The sequence below is a fragment of the Oryzias latipes genome, chromosome 15 (assembly GCF_053564925.1).
Source record: "Oryzias latipes strain Hd-rR chromosome 15, Olatipes_Hd-rR_3.1".
Classification (NCBI taxonomy): Eukaryota; Metazoa; Chordata; class Actinopteri; order Beloniformes; family Adrianichthyidae; genus Oryzias; species Oryzias latipes.
Genome location: NC_136251.1, coordinates 25,911,088 through 25,926,238, shown reverse-complemented (window position 1 = coordinate 25,926,238; position 15,151 = coordinate 25,911,088). Strand labels below are relative to the sequence as shown.

At 41.0% G+C, this 15,151-nt stretch overlaps 2 protein-coding genes across 5 annotated transcripts; both read right to left on the bottom strand.

The window, feature by feature from the left end:
* Positions 1-8: 8 nt before the first annotated feature.
* On the bottom strand, positions 9-4,469 carry LOC101169480 (peroxisomal N(1)-acetyl-spermine/spermidine oxidase). Of its 2 annotated transcripts, none has more exons than XM_011484500.4 (10): positions 4,237-4,469; positions 2,407-2,583; positions 2,148-2,278; positions 1,835-2,022; positions 1,560-1,741; positions 1,242-1,411; positions 1,015-1,103; positions 809-921; positions 588-742; positions 9-497 (listed from the first exon to the last, which is right to left on the bottom strand). In XM_011484500.4, exons 1-10 carry the CDS (start codon positions 4,388-4,390, stop codon positions 345-347), a joined length of 1,512 nt encoding a protein of 503 aa, XP_011482802.1. In that variant the 5' UTR covers positions 4,391-4,469; the 3' UTR covers positions 9-344. The 2 variants fall into 2 exon arrangements, with proteins under 2 accessions (XP_011482802.1, XP_004077218.1); XM_004077170.5 differs by having other exon boundaries at positions 1,015-1,100.
* Positions 4,470-5,129: 660 nt separating this feature from the next.
* Positions 5,130-14,881, bottom strand: LOC101166491 (peroxisomal N(1)-acetyl-spermine/spermidine oxidase). Of its 3 annotated transcripts, none has more exons than XM_011484499.4 (10): positions 14,648-14,881; positions 8,517-8,693; positions 8,307-8,437; positions 7,995-8,182; positions 6,916-7,097; positions 6,636-6,805; positions 6,462-6,547; positions 6,279-6,391; positions 5,534-5,682; positions 5,130-5,453 (listed from the first exon to the last, which is right to left on the bottom strand). In XM_011484499.4, exons 1-10 carry the CDS (start codon positions 14,799-14,801, stop codon positions 5,337-5,339), a joined length of 1,467 nt encoding a protein of 488 aa, XP_011482801.1. In that variant the 5' UTR covers positions 14,802-14,881; the 3' UTR covers positions 5,130-5,336. The 3 variants fall into 3 exon arrangements, with proteins under 3 accessions (XP_011482801.1, XP_078788112.1, XP_020565283.1); XM_078931986.1 differs by lacking the exon at positions 14,648-14,881 and adding an exon at positions 9,926-10,143; XM_020709624.3 differs by lacking the exon at positions 14,648-14,881 and adding an exon at positions 8,894-9,116.
* Between the last annotated feature and the right edge of the window lie 270 nt (positions 14,882-15,151).

Sequence of the window (15,151 nt, the reverse complement as noted above, 5' to 3'; positions counted from 1 at the left end):
CAAACAAGTATTTTTGATTTTGTCTTTATTTCTGAATTTTTTATAGGCTCACAGAACCATCTTTTACACTCAGAAAAATAGGTACAATTTAATTTACTTTTTAAAAAAATAATCAACAATTTAAAACTTAATTTAGATGTTTTTTGTTTACTGAAAGTTGCTGTTATTTAAGCTAATTCACAAAAATTTAAAAAAATAAAAAGATGCTACAACGTACAGTTTGGTTTAGGTGAATTTCATTAAAAACCTCAAAGATTGTGTATTTAATTATATTGTTCATTTGTAATGTTGATCTTAGAAAATGTGATCACATGTTGATGGTCATCTCTTAGAAGGTAATTTCTTCAAAGCTTGGACTTGGGAACTTCAGATAGACTAGTGGAGGAGTAGTGAGAAATGAGTCTATCAGCTTCTCTTCTTCCTGTCAGAAGAGCTCCATGGACGGTAGAGAAGTAAGAGGGATGGGTTGCCTCTCCAGCAAACAAAACCTGCAGGGGCTGCAGAGGAAATCAAACATTTGTCAAACATGTGATGCTTGTGCACTCTTGGATTGGAAGTTTTTGTTTTGGCTGCAAGGATGAAGTTACTTGTGACTTTGATCCTCTTGGTGGCAGTGGCTCCATCATGTTGTCCAGGTCCTGCTCAGAGCAGCCTTTTCCGAGGTAGCTGTAAGATCCACAGGTCCAGGGGTCGGAAAACCATCGGGAACGAAGAACTCTCCGTGGAGTGATGACAGGATTCCCTGAAGACAGGGAAGGAGATTCCAGCAAGTTCCATCATGGAGGAGTTTGACGCTTTCCTTGCTTACCTGTAAACCTGCGGATCAGTTGTGTGATGGCATGAGCCACCTCCAGCTCAGACAGCGTTTCCATGTACTCTGATTCATGCCCTGCAATCCAGCCACACAAAACATGGCCATACCTGCAGGTTAAAGAGCAAACATCTCATCAGAATCATGCAGCATCACATGAAAAAATCAAAAATGCTGGGGGAGGGCACAGACGCTGCTTTGACCTTTCAGTGGGTTTCAGAACAGTGAAGCCAAACAGTTTTTTTATCCAGGACTTCTGCACGTCTGAGACTTGATCCACCATGGCGTCCTGCTTCACAAGACACAACATGCACCTCCCAGGGTTACTCTACTTCATATTTGGACATAAATGTCAAGCAGAGATTCAAACCATTCGACATTACTGTTCAGTGAGCACAGTGTGTGTGTTCACGCCAACTGTTTATCTGACCTCGTCTTCCCACAGCAGATAAATGACCTCGCAGTCAGCATCCCACCACGGCTCGTCAAACTCCACAAATACTTTGTTGTTTGTTCCAAACCCAAGCCTCTGGATGGAGTGCAGCTTGTGCAGAGGGAGGGGGGGTTGGAAAAGACTGGAACACTCCTTCTTCAAGTACCCTGACCAAAACGTTCACATTGGAGAACGAGTCACACAGTGAAAAAGAACTCAAGTAAGAACATTTTTATAAAAGATATTATACTTCTATGTTTTTTGACACTTGTCGTGTGCGACAGAAGCGTTTGATTTGTTTCATTTTGAAATTACCTAGAGGAACTGAGACGATGACGTGATCAGCGAGCATCTTTTCCCCGTCGTGACACTCAACGGTGACCGGGTTTTCTCCGCACTCTGCGTTATTCCAGTGGACACGCCGCACAGGACGATTATACGTCACCACATCATCAGGGAGTTCCGACATCAACTTTTGGATGAGGCCCTCAAAACCACTGCAGGAGAAAGGGACACAACTCTCAATCAGCGTAGTTCTTCATCGCTTCCCTTAAATAGCATTTTTCTGTGAGCAGTGCATGAATACAAACCCTGGGAATGTACAGTCCAGTCCAGGAAGAGTCTTGTACTGCCCAAAGGCTCCCAGACCCACCTCATCCATGCTATGGGCGCCGTTAACGCAGCACTCCACCTTCAGCATGTTGCTGATCGCACACAGTCGCAGAGATCTGACAGCTGGATCCTCATCCCTCCATTTCTCTGCAGTTCGTTTCTTCACCTCCAGACAGCAAGAGGCAGAACAAGCCCTTAGGACACAAAAGCATCTGCCATGTTCTGACAAATGGCTGAGGCTTCCAGCTCTTTAACCACGGCGTTGTTTTGTTGTGACTGACGGGTTTGTACCTCTGATCGTATGAACTCTCCCACACTGGCAAACGGCTCTCCCTTTTGATTCTGAAATTCTGATCCTTGGTTTAGCAAATCTGCAAATATTTCCAGAGCCAGGGACACATCCTCTGGATTCAGCTTCCGCCCTACGACAATAAAATATCAGTTTGATGTTTAGTTTTCACAAAAATAAAAGGGATACTTTACTCCTGTGGTTGGGATTTGTGTTGCTTCATGGAGTTCATATTTAAAGAGTACTGAATTGCTTGGAAACCTGAACTGCTGAAGAAATTAGGAATCCAGAGCGGATGTCCTCCGATGTCTACAGCCTGGTTCTCGGAGGTGAGCGCCTCTGGATCCAGAAGGCCGTACTGTCGGGCCAGACAAAACACTGGGTTTTCTTCGGACGGTCCATGGATCCAGTTTGCTCCGATCTCCACGACTTTATCACCTGAGACATTTCACGGGAGTCATTTCATGAAAACATCTTCCATTGGTAGTTATTTGCTTTCCAGGCAAAGTTACTGCAACAATTCACTAAGCAATGCAATAACAGTTTTATCTAGAAAGGTTTCCAAGACCCAACAGGAAATGTGACAAAGATGTACATTTGAGTAAAGTTCTCTGCTCAACTTCTATGTCTTAAAACAACAGAGGACTATAGTCTCAGTCTGCTACTATAAACCGTCTTCTCAGTTTTATATTGATTCCTTTGAACAGTACGAAAAATGAAAATAGTAAAGATCTTAGGGTAAAAACCCTCTTAAAAGGAAATAAAATCTGACTCACTTTTCTTTCTTTTCTTCTCACAGATGTAGTAACTTTATATTTCTTTGTCTTAAAGTTTATTGTTTTGTTTTTTAAGGAGATGATCTCCATCTTTCGCTTCTGCACGTCCCTTAAGTTGGATCTTTCTTCGTAGAAATGTGCAATTATATGAGTATTGATAAGTTCTAATAAATGTGATGGAGCAAACCCATTTCTAAATGGGGACAAATTTAGTTTCTTCTTTCTGAAAATGTCTGTGCTCAGTCTAAATGGACTCTGCAGGTATGAATGGAAATGGAAATGTCTGCAACAGTTGTGAGCTGTTATTTAATGGCTGTCTGAAGTGTGGTCTGACTTTCACAAGAACATTTCATCAGACATGTTTATGCCACTTTGCATAATAATCTATGTAATCCTACATGGATATAGCTACAAAAATGGAGGTCTTAACAACATTTATGGTTCCTGGAAGAAAACATACAGGAACACTTCCAGGAAGATTTGATTGTTTGCCATAAAACTTTTTGCAAAAAGACATGAAAAAGAATTACAGATGGGAACAGAACCTCTCAGAAGGATGTTTGTTTGGATCAAATGAAGAAGTTAGTTACATCTCATCCTAAGAATTTCAATTAACTGCTTAAGAAAAAGACCTGTGTAATTTTAGTACGACGTAAAGTTAAAGTCTAAATCGGCTGAACTTGAACTTGTGAGGGGTCTTTCACAACATCATATCTGTCTGTACAAATAATAAAGATAAGAGGATCTCCACTTTTGGTCTCATATCTAGGATGACAAAGATGATTAAAAAAAAGAAAAAGAAAAGTTATTCTACAGAGGACAAAGGTTTTCTGACTTTTTAAAGTCAAATTAGAGCAACTTAATAGATGTGATTATTTTAAGGCCCAATTCCTTTAAAAAGTGTCAACAAATTGGAAACACTTTGAAAACATAATAATATCTACTTGTGTTTCATTGAATCTTGCCTCCTTACATAATTTAGAGAATAATTTGAACTTTCTAAAGCCAGTAAGTTTTTTTTTATTTAAACTGATCTTGGAAAAAAATACTCGACGAACAGACACCTTCCCTTAACTTTTCCCTTAACTCCTTAAGGGAAGCTGTGAGCTGCTGCAGGTTAGTTAGAACCAATCATCGCAGCAGAAATAAAACCTGAGCAGTAGTGGGAGAACGCCTAAAGATATTGAATATATATTTATGAATTAACTTTTTATTATTATTATTATTATCCGTGAATCTTCCCAGTCCTGTCAAGAAAAAAACAACAAAAAATGTCAGTGCTAGCATTAAAGTTGTGAAGTAGCAGCTAGCTTACCGAGTCTGCTTGTTTTAATTCGGCCCCCGGCTCTGCCGGTAGCTTCGAGGATCCTCACGTGACGGTATCCCGCTTTTATAAGTCTATGTGCCGCTGCTATCCCAGATATACCGCAGCCCACAATCACAATTTTAGCATTTAGGCTCTTCGCCATCACTACATCAAACTCTCACTTAATGGTTAACGGTGAACTCTGCTCAACGTCCCCATGGAGAAAAAACAAACAAAACAAACGTTTTCCGGTTTGGAGTTTCAGAATAAAACCCTCAATTAATTACATTGGCTGTATATGAGTACAAGATTAGAGTTATCTCATACCGTTAATGGATAAATGTCACTATGACGGTTTCAAGTGTTTAATATTTATTATGGCTATCTATTCCCACTGTGGGGTGCAGGTAGAATATCAGGGTGGGGGGTGGAGAGTCCTGGGTGTCCTGAGAGTCTGGGGAATCATTCCCTCCAAGCCCCTGAAATAATTGCTATCATCATATCAGTTTATCGATCCATATACATGTCTTCTCCTTTGATCTATATAATATATCTTATAAGTTTTATGTTCAAAGCTCATCCTGACTTTACCCTCTGCATTCACCAGGCTTTAAAACAGCAAAGAGAACAATAAGGGCCCTGCTGAGAGCATATACCTTTTCACCCCTACAACCCCTATATCCAGTCTTGCAGACAATCCATATAAAGATAAATATATCAACCTCTTAAAACCATAAACATCTAGTGTATATTGTAATAAGTTGATATAATAACTAACTAGTGTAAATACAGTGTTTCCCCATAAAAAAAACTCTACAAAGCTACAAGGAAGACTAAAATACACAACAGCATTTAGCCAATAGCAACAACAAGATATATTGACAAAGTACAAAGAGAGCAAGTTGTTATTCATTTGTTTTTATTGCAAGTAATCAAATAAATCCATGTGATTACTAAAACTACCCTTAGATTACAAGATCCAAATTAACTTCAATTTTCATGGTTATAATCATTGAGTTTCTAGTGTTAAAAATCTCATTATTCCCATGATTTAAAATTGCTTATCAACACTGTGTTGAGAAAATGTTGAACATTAAACTGAGTGGAGCTTAAAACTGGTGGGAGATGAGTCGATCCGCCTCTCTCCACCCAGAGAGAAGCGCTCCATGGACGGTGGAAAAATAGGAGGGATGGGTCGCCTCTCCAGCAAACAACACCTGCAGAAGCTGAAGCACAGGCACATGGTTCAGCATTTCATAGTTTAATAGACAGTACTTGTGAAGGATGTTTTAGTGTGTATATCCACCTGCTCTCCTTTGTCAGGCAGAGGCTCCATCAAGTTTTTGATGTCCTGTGCAGAGCAGCCCAGTGCTGGGTGACTGTAGGATCCATATGTCCAGGGGTCATGAAACCAACGACTAAACTGAATTCTCTTTGGTGTAATGGTGGAGTCGCCTAAAAAGTAAATACATACATTTTATATTTATGTTTTTTTGTTTAGTCTGCACAGACACATTTTTCATTCATTTTTTTCATTCATTCATTTTCTTAACCGTTTTATCCCTTTCGGGGTCACGGGGCTGCCGGAGCCTATCCCGGCCACTTGTGGGCGAAGGCAGGGGGTACACCCTGAACAAGTCGCCAGTTTGTTGCAGGGTAGAATGTCCTCACTCACACACCCATTCACTCCCGCACTCACACCTATGGTCAATTTAGAGTTGCCAATTAACCTATGAAGCATGTTTTCGGATGGTGGGAGGAAGCCGGAGACCCCGGAGAGAACCCACGCATGCACGGGGAGAACATGCAAACTCCACACAGAAAGGTCCCCCATTGATGTTCTGTTTTTCATGTCCCCCAGCCGGGACTTGAACCGGGGGCCTTCTTGCTGTGAGGCAAGAGCGCTAACCACTGCGCCACCGTGCAGCCCTATAATATCACCAAATCGCACAACAATTACCAGTATTATTGTGTTCATATGAGTTTTAATCCTCAAAGCTTGATAAAGTAAGTATTGTATTTTCCCCATTGTGCTCAGGTGTGGGTCTTACCTGTGAAAGTATGGATGAGCTCTGTCATAGAACGCCTCACTTCTTCCTCTGGAAGCGTTTCCATGTGTTCGGCCTCATGCCCGGAAATCCAGCCGCAGAGAACATGGCTGCCGCTGTGGAATGCAAAACCCAGTTCAAAACGTGGTCAGGTTGATAATTTCACGTGAATTGTATGCATCTGACCTTTCAGGGGGTTTGATCACCGTGAAGGATGGGATTTTGCGTGTCCAAAATTTGCTTATGTCAGACACATGGTCTGAAATCTCCTCCTGTAGTGTAAAAAATACAATAAAAAATTTGTAGACGTGTCCTGATTTTTGTGTTGTTTGTAAAACGTATCATCACTGCACCACAGACCTCATCTTCCCACACTAGGTAGATGATGTCACAGTCAGCGTCCCACCATGGCTTCTCAAACTCAACATATATTTTGTTGCATGTTCCAAATCCCAGTTTTTCAATGGAGCGCAGCTTCTGCTTTGGAAGAGGCGGAGAGAACAGGGTGGAGAGGTGCTTCTTCAGGTATCCTGAAAAAAAGACGCAAATACTTAGGTTCTTCAGAAAAAAATATTTAAGTAAGTCTTTAAAGAGTCACTTTTTTCTTTATTCTAAAACAATATTTTCAGTTGCTCCTCACCTAGAGGAACTGTAACAATAACGTGATCAGCAGGGATCTTCTCTCCATTAGCACACTCCACTGTCACGGGGTGATCTCCAGCCTCTGTGTTGTTCCAACGGACACATTGGACAGGATGGTTGTAGGACACCAAACCGGTGGGGAGCTCCGACATCAGCCTGTTAATGAGGCCTTCGAATCCACTGCAAACAGAAACACAGGCAAGTTACAGGGAACAGCTCGCAGATCCGGTCATAAAATATCCTTCAGTTACTCCACAAATGCGAGGTGTGGCACAGAGATTTACGTTTTAACCGACAGTCAAAACATTCACCCTAATCCTAAAGTGGGTTACTTTGTTTGGCACCTTTCAGACGTTGAGATAATTCAAAGTGTTTGACAGACATAAAGCTTTAACAGCATTAGCAAACGTCAGTTAAAACATAAAAAAACAAATGTACAAAACAATGAGAAAAATATAGCAGTTAGACTTCAAAATGCATGTCACTTTAAAACCTGTTCTGTAGGTAACTGGTGGAATAGAATCAGACTTTATTGTTCCCAAGCAGGAAGTGTTAGCAAAGGCAAAGGTTTTAGAACGGGATAAAGCCGATTTTTCCTGGGAGACCCTGCACAGCTGATTTATGAGCACCACCGGAAACAGCAGATCCTCAGCACACGAGAAAAAAAGAGCTAACCATGTTAGCATGTGACAATCCAACCCCCTTTTCCAGCCAGTCAGAAGGGTTTTATGGGAGGACTTTGTCTTTACGGTCCTGACGTTACTATATGACTGAATTCAAGTGTCTCTACTAAGCTCCTTCATATGCCACAAAAAAGATTATTAGTCAATGTTTCTAATATATGAGAAATACATGAATAATATTAATATTGATATTCTTGAAAAATGTAATTAAAGAGGTGATATAACACATATTGAAGTTAAAAATATAATCCTTCTTGGATTTTTTTTTTGGACTTCAAAGATTGATTGGTTAATTTCAAGCTATTTTTAGCAATAAATAAGGTTAAAAAAAGACAGTTTCCTATTCCACTAATGAAGTTTTCATTCATATTTGTTGAGGTGAGGAACTACAAACCTTGGGAACATGCAGTCCACTCCAGGGATGCTTTCGTACGTAGAAAATCCATTTAAGTCGAGGTCATCCATGGTGTGGACTGCACTTCCACAACATTCAAACTTCAACAAGGCACTTAGAGCACAAAACAGCAGCTTCCTGGTGGCTTTATCTTCATTTTTCCACACTATTTCTGCCCTTCGGCGGGCCTGCAGACAAAATAAAACGCGTACTTTTAAAAACACGCTCTGTCCTGCGACAAATTTGTCTCTTACTTCATGGATTAAAATAAAAAGAGAATATATGCTAGTGGTTGCAGTGAAGAAAATGTACCTCTGAGCGCAAGAAATGACCAACACTTTCCCAGGATGTTGGTTTTTGTTTTTTAGACTCTGGAGTGTTGTCCACAAGCTCATGAATCAACTCCAGAGCAGGATTCATGCAGTCATCATCCACCTTTTTCCCTGAAAGAGTATATTCCTCAAGTCAGATAGTTGTCTTTGAAATGTTAATGCAGTTTATAATGAAGTAATTCCTAATAACCTGAACTGGTGAACCAGTTGGCGACCCATGGAGGGTATTCATCAACGTTTGCGGCCTGGTTCTCTGGGGTGAGAGCCTCTGGATCCAGGAGGTCATAATCACGGGCAAGACAGAACACTGGGTTCTCCTCTGATGGGCCATGAAGATAGCTTGCTCCTATTTCTATTATTTTATTACCTGTAGAATGAAAAACAATACAAAAAATCGTTACCATTCTAAAAATAAATAGATAAATGAACAGCACAGATTTAAGGCAGCCATAACTACACCTGCCGATCAGTTTTAAGGTGGTTTCTTTTTTAATCTAAATCAACTTTTAGGGAGATTTTGTGATAAAAAAAATGGGCCTTTCAAGCTACAAAGCAAGCCCTGCTCACCCATTTCACCAGTTTTAATTCGTCCTCCGGCTCTTTCTGTGGCTTCAAGTATCCGCACATGTTGAAATCCAGCCTTAATTAGTCTCTGTGCTGCTGCAATACCTGATATCCCGCAGCCTATTATCACTGTTTTTAAATTCTCCCTGAGCGCCATGACTACTTGGTACAGTGACGTGCACTCACACAATAACTCTCAAAAAGTTTCTTTACATTGTTCATCTCTTCTTTCTCTTTCGGCTTTTCCCATCAGGGGTCGCCACAGCGAATCATCGTTTTCCACCTCACTCTGTCATGGACATCTTCTACCCTAACATTAGCCAACTTCATGTCCTCTGTTAAGACATCCATATATCTCCTCTTTGGCCGTCCTCTTGCCCTCCTGCCAGGCAGCTCCATCTCCAACATCCTTCTACCAATATATCCACTATCCCTCCTCTGAACATGTCCAAACCATCTCAGTCTGGCTTCTCTGACTTTGTCGCTAACACAGGCAACATGAGCCGTCCCTCTGATGTACTCGTTCCTTATCCTGTCTAACCTGGTCACTCCTAAGGAGAACCTCAACATCTTCATCTCTGCTACCTCCATCTCAGCCTCTTGTCTCTGTCTCACTGCTACCGTCTCTAACCCATAGAGCAGAGCTGGTCTCACCACTGTCTTGTACACCTTTCCTTTGAGTCTTGCTGACACTCTTCTGTCACACAACACTCCTGACACTTTCCTCCACCCGCTCCAACCTGCCTGCACTCGCCTCTTCACCTCTTTTCCACACTCTCCATCACACTGAACTGTTGACCCCAAGTACTTAAACTCCTGCACCTTCTTCACCTCAGCCCCCTGTAACCTAACGCTTCTACCTTGATCCCTCTCGTTCAGACACATGTATTCTGTCTTACTACGACTGACCTTCATGCCTCTTCTTTCCAGAGCAAACCTCCACCTCTCTAGCTGTTCCTCCACCTGCTCTCTACTCTCACTGCAAATTACGATGTCATCCGCAAACATCATTGTCCAGGGAGATTCCTGTCTTACCTCGTCTGTCAGCCTGTCCATCAGCATAGCAAACAAAAAGGGACTCAAAGCTGATCCTTGGTGTAGTCCCACCTCCACCTTGAACTCCTCTGTCTGACCTGCAGCACATCTCACCACCGTCATACTTCTCTCATACATGTCCTGAACTACTCTGACATACTTCTCTGCCACTCCAGACGACCTCATACAGTACCACAGCTCCTCCCTCGGCACCCTGTCATACGCCTTCTCTAAATCTACGAACACACAATGCAGCTCCTTCTGACCTTCTCTGTACTTTTCCATCAACATTCTCAAAGCAAAAATGGCATCAGTGGTGCTCTTACGGGGCATGAAACCATACTGCTGCTCACAAATCTCCACCTTCTTCCTAAGCCTGGCTTCCACTACTCTTTCCCACAGCTTCATTGTGTGGCTCATCAACTTTATTCCTCTATAGTTGCTGCAGTTCTGCGTGTCACCCTTGTTCTTAAAGATCGGAAGCAGAACGCTTCTCCTCCATTCCTCAGGCATCTTCTCACTCTCTAGAATCCTATTGAACAAACTCGTTAGAAATTCCACTGCTGTCTCTCCTAAGCACTTCCATACCTCCACAGGTACGTCATCAGGACCAACGGCCTTTCCGCTCTTCATCCTTTTCAGAGCCTTTCTAACCTCATCCTTTCCAATCTCTGCTACTTCCTGCTCCACAACAACCACATCTTCCTCCCTTCTTTCCCTGTCATTTTCCACGTTCATCAGCTCCTCAAAATACTCCTTCCATCTTTTCTGTACACTCTCCTGGGTTGTTAGCACCTTTCCATCTCTGTCCTTAATCACCCTTATCTGTTGCACGTCCTTCCCATCTCTGTCTCTCTGTCTGGCTAGCCTGTACAAGTCCTTCTCTCCTTCCTTTGTGTCTAGCCTGTCATATAGCTCATCGTAAGCTTTCTGTTTGGCCTTTGCCACCTCTCTCTTCACTCTACGTTGCGCTTCCTTGTACTCCTGTCTACCTTCCTCAGTCCTTTCTACATCCCACTTCCTTTTAGCCAACCTCTTCCTCTGGACGCATTCCTGTACTTCCTCATTCCACCACCAAGTCTCTTTACCATCTTTCCTCTTTCCAGATGACACACCTAGCACCTTCCTACCTGTTTCCCTGATCATCTCTGCTGTAGTTTCCCAGTCATCTGGAAGCTCATCCTGACCACCCAGGACCTGTCTCAACTTCTGCCTAAATTCCTCACAAGTTTCTTCATTCTGTAGCTTCCACCACTTGGTCTTCTTTTCTGTTTTCCCTCTCTTCTTCTTCCTGACCTCCAGAGTCATCTTACACACCACCATGCGGTGCTGTCTGGCTACACTCTCTCCTACCACCACTTTGCAGTCATTAACCTCTCTCAAATGACCTCGTCTACATAGGATGTAGTCCACCTGAGTACTCCTACCTCCACTTCTGTATGTCACTCTATGTTCCTCTCTCTTCTGGAAGTAAGTGTTGACTACCGCCATTTCCATCCTCTTTGCAAAGTCCACCACCATCTGTCCCTCCAGATTCCTTTCCTTCACACCAAACCTGCCCATCACCTCCTCATCACCTCTGTTGCCCTCACCAACATGCCCATTAAAGTCTGCTCCAATAACAACTCTCTCTCCTCTGGGGAAACTCTCTATGACCTCATCCAACTCACTCCAGAATCTCTCCTTCACTTCTAACTCACAGCCAACCTGTGGCGCATACCCACTGACTACATTCACCATCACCCCTTCAATTTCTAACTTTAAGCTCATCATCCTGTCTGAGACTCTTTTCACCTCTAGAACACTGTTTACAAACTCCCCCTTCAGAATCACACCTACCCCGTTTCTCTTCCTATCAACACCATGATAGAACAGTTTGTATCCTCCTCCAATACTACGTGCCTTGCTGCCCTTCCACCTTGTCTCCTGCACACACAGTACATCTACCTTCCTTCTCTCCATCATGTCTGCCAGCTCTCTGCCTTTCCCTGTCATTGTGCCAACGTTAAGAGTCCCTATTCTCAAACCTATGTTCCTGCCTTTTCCCTTCTCTCTCTGGCCACGGACCCTTCTGCCTCCCCTCTTTCTTCGACCAACAGTAGTCAAATTTCCACCGACACCCTGTAGGTTAACAGCATCGGTGGCGGTCGTTGTTAACCCGGGCCTCGACCGATCCGGTATGTCTAAAGTGTTGTGGATGATTCGCATGGTTATTTTGGCAATTTTTACGCCGGATGCCCTTCCTGACGCAACCCTCTCTATTTATCCGGGCTTGGGACCGGCACAGAAGTAACTGGCTTGCAACCCCTGTGGCTAGATTCTTTACATTGTTCATCTATTTATCTCTAAGGTGCCGTTTAAAGTTCACAACTTTTATGAGCTATAAAAAGTGCATACAGCCTCCTGCTGTCCAGCAACCAAGGCGTTTCAGGTATGAATTGTAGAATCAGCCCATCTTTTTACATCGATCACAGTAAACTCAATGTCTTCTTGATAAGAAGTTAATTTGAAGTTTGTTAAAATTTCCTTTTCGAAGTTAAATTGGATTTTGAATTAGACCAGTATGATATTTTAATTTTAAATTGAGAAGTTACTCTTCATACAAACTAAACGAGACAATTTCAGACTTTGACAATGGACAGTTTTATACGTTTTTGTGTGAAATAATACTTGAATTTGATTTTACTTGTTTTTTGGCTTCACCTGCCCTCTAAAATAGAAAAATAAACTACCACTAGAGGGCAGTATCTTTGAACCATAGTGCTGAATTTTAAAAGATAAAAGCTCTCTCTTTCTTTAAGCCTTCAAATGTAAACTAGATTTTCTTAAAATTCAAATCACTCAGGTGAAATGTCATGTCGGCCGAGTAGGGCAGTGCCAGATCAGAGGACAAGTGTATTTGCATTTGGAAAGACTAATTTACATGGCTGTTTGTGATTCCACTTGTTTTTAAAATATTGAAACAGTAGTTTTTGAGGGGAATTTACATGGAAAATGATTCTTTATATTGTAGTTCTTTACTCCAAAAGACTGTTGGTATCAATAAACATGATAAATGTATTTCTGTATTTTAAAAAATCGAGTTGAAAATTATAAAAGCACTTTTAGCAAACCTTAAGCTATAGCAACTGTATAAAACATGTATTTATTTATGAGTAAGAATACAATTATACGCTGTTCAAACTCCCTACTGAAATGTTTTAATAATAGTAATTTGTTTTATAGGTTATTCTGGAACTAAATTATCTCCTAAAACTCTTTAAATATATTTCCAATTTTCAGATGTTATTTGACTTCTTTTCTCTTTATTCATACTTTGGCTAAAGGTCTACAAATACGTGTTCCTCCACAAAAGACTGCATTGAAAGTTATTAGTTTAAAAAACAGAAAACGGTTAAATGTTTTCTTTCTTCTTACATTTGTTTAATAGCAAAAGTTAATATTGAGCTTTAGAAGAATCCTGTCTCCTTCTCCATATTACACGTTCTCTCAGTAGGTCACCGTGTGTTCATATATTTAATAAAGTTTTAGTTCCAACTCAGAAAAATTGTATGCATGCTGTACATATGCATGTAAATATGCTTGTTTGAATGGATAAAAAAATAACACGAGAAATAGTAAATGACAAATATAGACAAAGGAATGAAATACTCTATTTATTCCTCAAAACAAAAACCTCTGAGTCGCTTAACATTTAATCTTCTACAGTATTTGGAATTAATCTCATAGTATTTAGGATTCATTAGAATTAAACCAGGGATGCCCAACCCTGATCCTCAGGACCAACTCCCCTGCTTGTTTTGAGGTTGTCCCCGCCCTGTTTACAGGTGTGTTATGCCTCTCGAATCTGAAAATACCTGGAATTCAAGGTAGTGAACAAAAGAGTAAGACAGCAAAAACAACAAGGGGAGGAGCTTTCGAGGAACAGGGTTGGGAAACCTATCATCCTTTTCTTACAAAAAAAAAAAAAACAACAAAAACCCAAAACCTGTTTAAAAATCACAAACAGATACCAAAAGAAAATGTAAGGCAAGTTTAGTAGGTGTGTATCAATGTGATATAAAGGTGGAATTACCTGTATTTAATAAATTAATGACATTTATGTTGTAATCAACTACTATAACTTTCTTATTGTGAGATCAAATCAGGCTGCAAGTTCATTTCCCAACATTTACACTTATTTATGAGGATTTTCTTTCTTTTTACTTTTCATTTTCTGTCATATATATCTTTTTAAATGGTACATTGTATTTTTCTCTTGAATATTTTTAAGCTGTGTTTGTCCTTTTGTGCTCTAATTTGCCATTTTCTTCCCTTTTATATGTTTTTCTTCTTATTAACAGTAACAGCCAGTTACAGGACAAAACAAGTGCAATGTGCAGACATAATGAACATAATACTGATCTTTTTGTGTGTGTATGTGTACATCACGAGTCTTTGACCCGGGTCTCTAAGATCTTTTTAAGCCAGCTTTTATTCCCCATCTATTCCTTCCTCACTCATTACTCATCAGTCTGATCAGGTGATATCAGGTTTTAATTGAATGAATACAAAGGGTCCAGGTAATTAGCAGCAGGGACAGATGTTTTGGGGGAAAATAAAAGTTTGTATGAAGGAAGCCTTTGGAGGTTAATCTTTAATATCTCAATCCAAGTTAAAATTGTTTAGTGTAAAAATCTATTCTTGCAACTCATCACTTGCTGTGACATATTATTCACTCACCGAGTTTGTTTGTTTGGATTCGTCCTCCGGCTCTTCCGGTGGCTTCCAGGATCCTCACCTGCTCAAATCCAGCATCTAGGAGTCTGCGTGCGGCTGCTATCCCGGCAATTCCGCATCCCACGATCACGACCTTTGCGTCCTCGCTCTCTGCCATCGCTTGATCACTGTCCCGCACACCTGACGGCAAGGCTCACCTGCGTTTTTCGCACTTCCTCCCAAGTATGTTTAAATACCAACATAAACAACTTCCGGTAGAGTTTCAAGATAAAGCTCTACTGTCAAAGCTCTTTTGATGATTGCAAAATATCTTTTGCTTGATTTTGTTACGAGTGACCGTAATTTATTTATTTAGTACATTTGGAGTGTTTTTCTGTCTATTTTTTTAAAAACATTTTTCTGCTGGAGTGGGATGTTTTTTCTTTCTTTTTTTCTTCTATCTTTGTTTGCACTTTAGTTCCTTAATTGTTCAGAGCACCTGATTGGACGAGAACCTTCAGCCCCAAA

What these genes read in the sequence shown, in the direction of transcription:
- LOC101169480 (XM_011484500.4), bottom strand. Translation starts at nt 4,390, where the DNA reads ATGGCGAAGAGCCTAAATGCTAAAATTGTGATTGTGGGCTGCGGTATA. An exon ending in AATTAAAACAAGCAGACTCG is followed by an intron (nt 2,584 to 4,236) that starts GTAAGCTAGCTG and finishes GAAATGTCTCAG; the next exon opens with GTGATAAAGTCGTGGAGATC. An exon ending in ATCTGCTGTGGGAAGACGAG is followed by an intron (nt 1,104 to 1,241) that starts GTCAGATAAACA and finishes TGTCTTGTGAAG; the next exon opens with CAGGACGCCATGGTGGATCA.
- LOC101166491 (XM_011484499.4), bottom strand. Translation starts at nt 14,801, where the DNA reads ATGGCAGAGAGCGAGGACGCAAAGGTCGTGATCGTGGGATGCGGAATT. An exon ending in GTGATCAAACCCCCTGAAAG is followed by an intron (nt 6,392 to 6,461) that starts GTCAGATGCATA and finishes TGCATTCCACAG; the next exon opens with CGGCAGCCATGTTCTCTGCG. An exon ending in TGCCTGACAAAGGAGAGCAG is followed by an intron (nt 5,454 to 5,533) that starts GTGGATATACAC and finishes CCTGTGCTTCAG; the next exon opens with CTTCTGCAGGTGTTGTTTGC.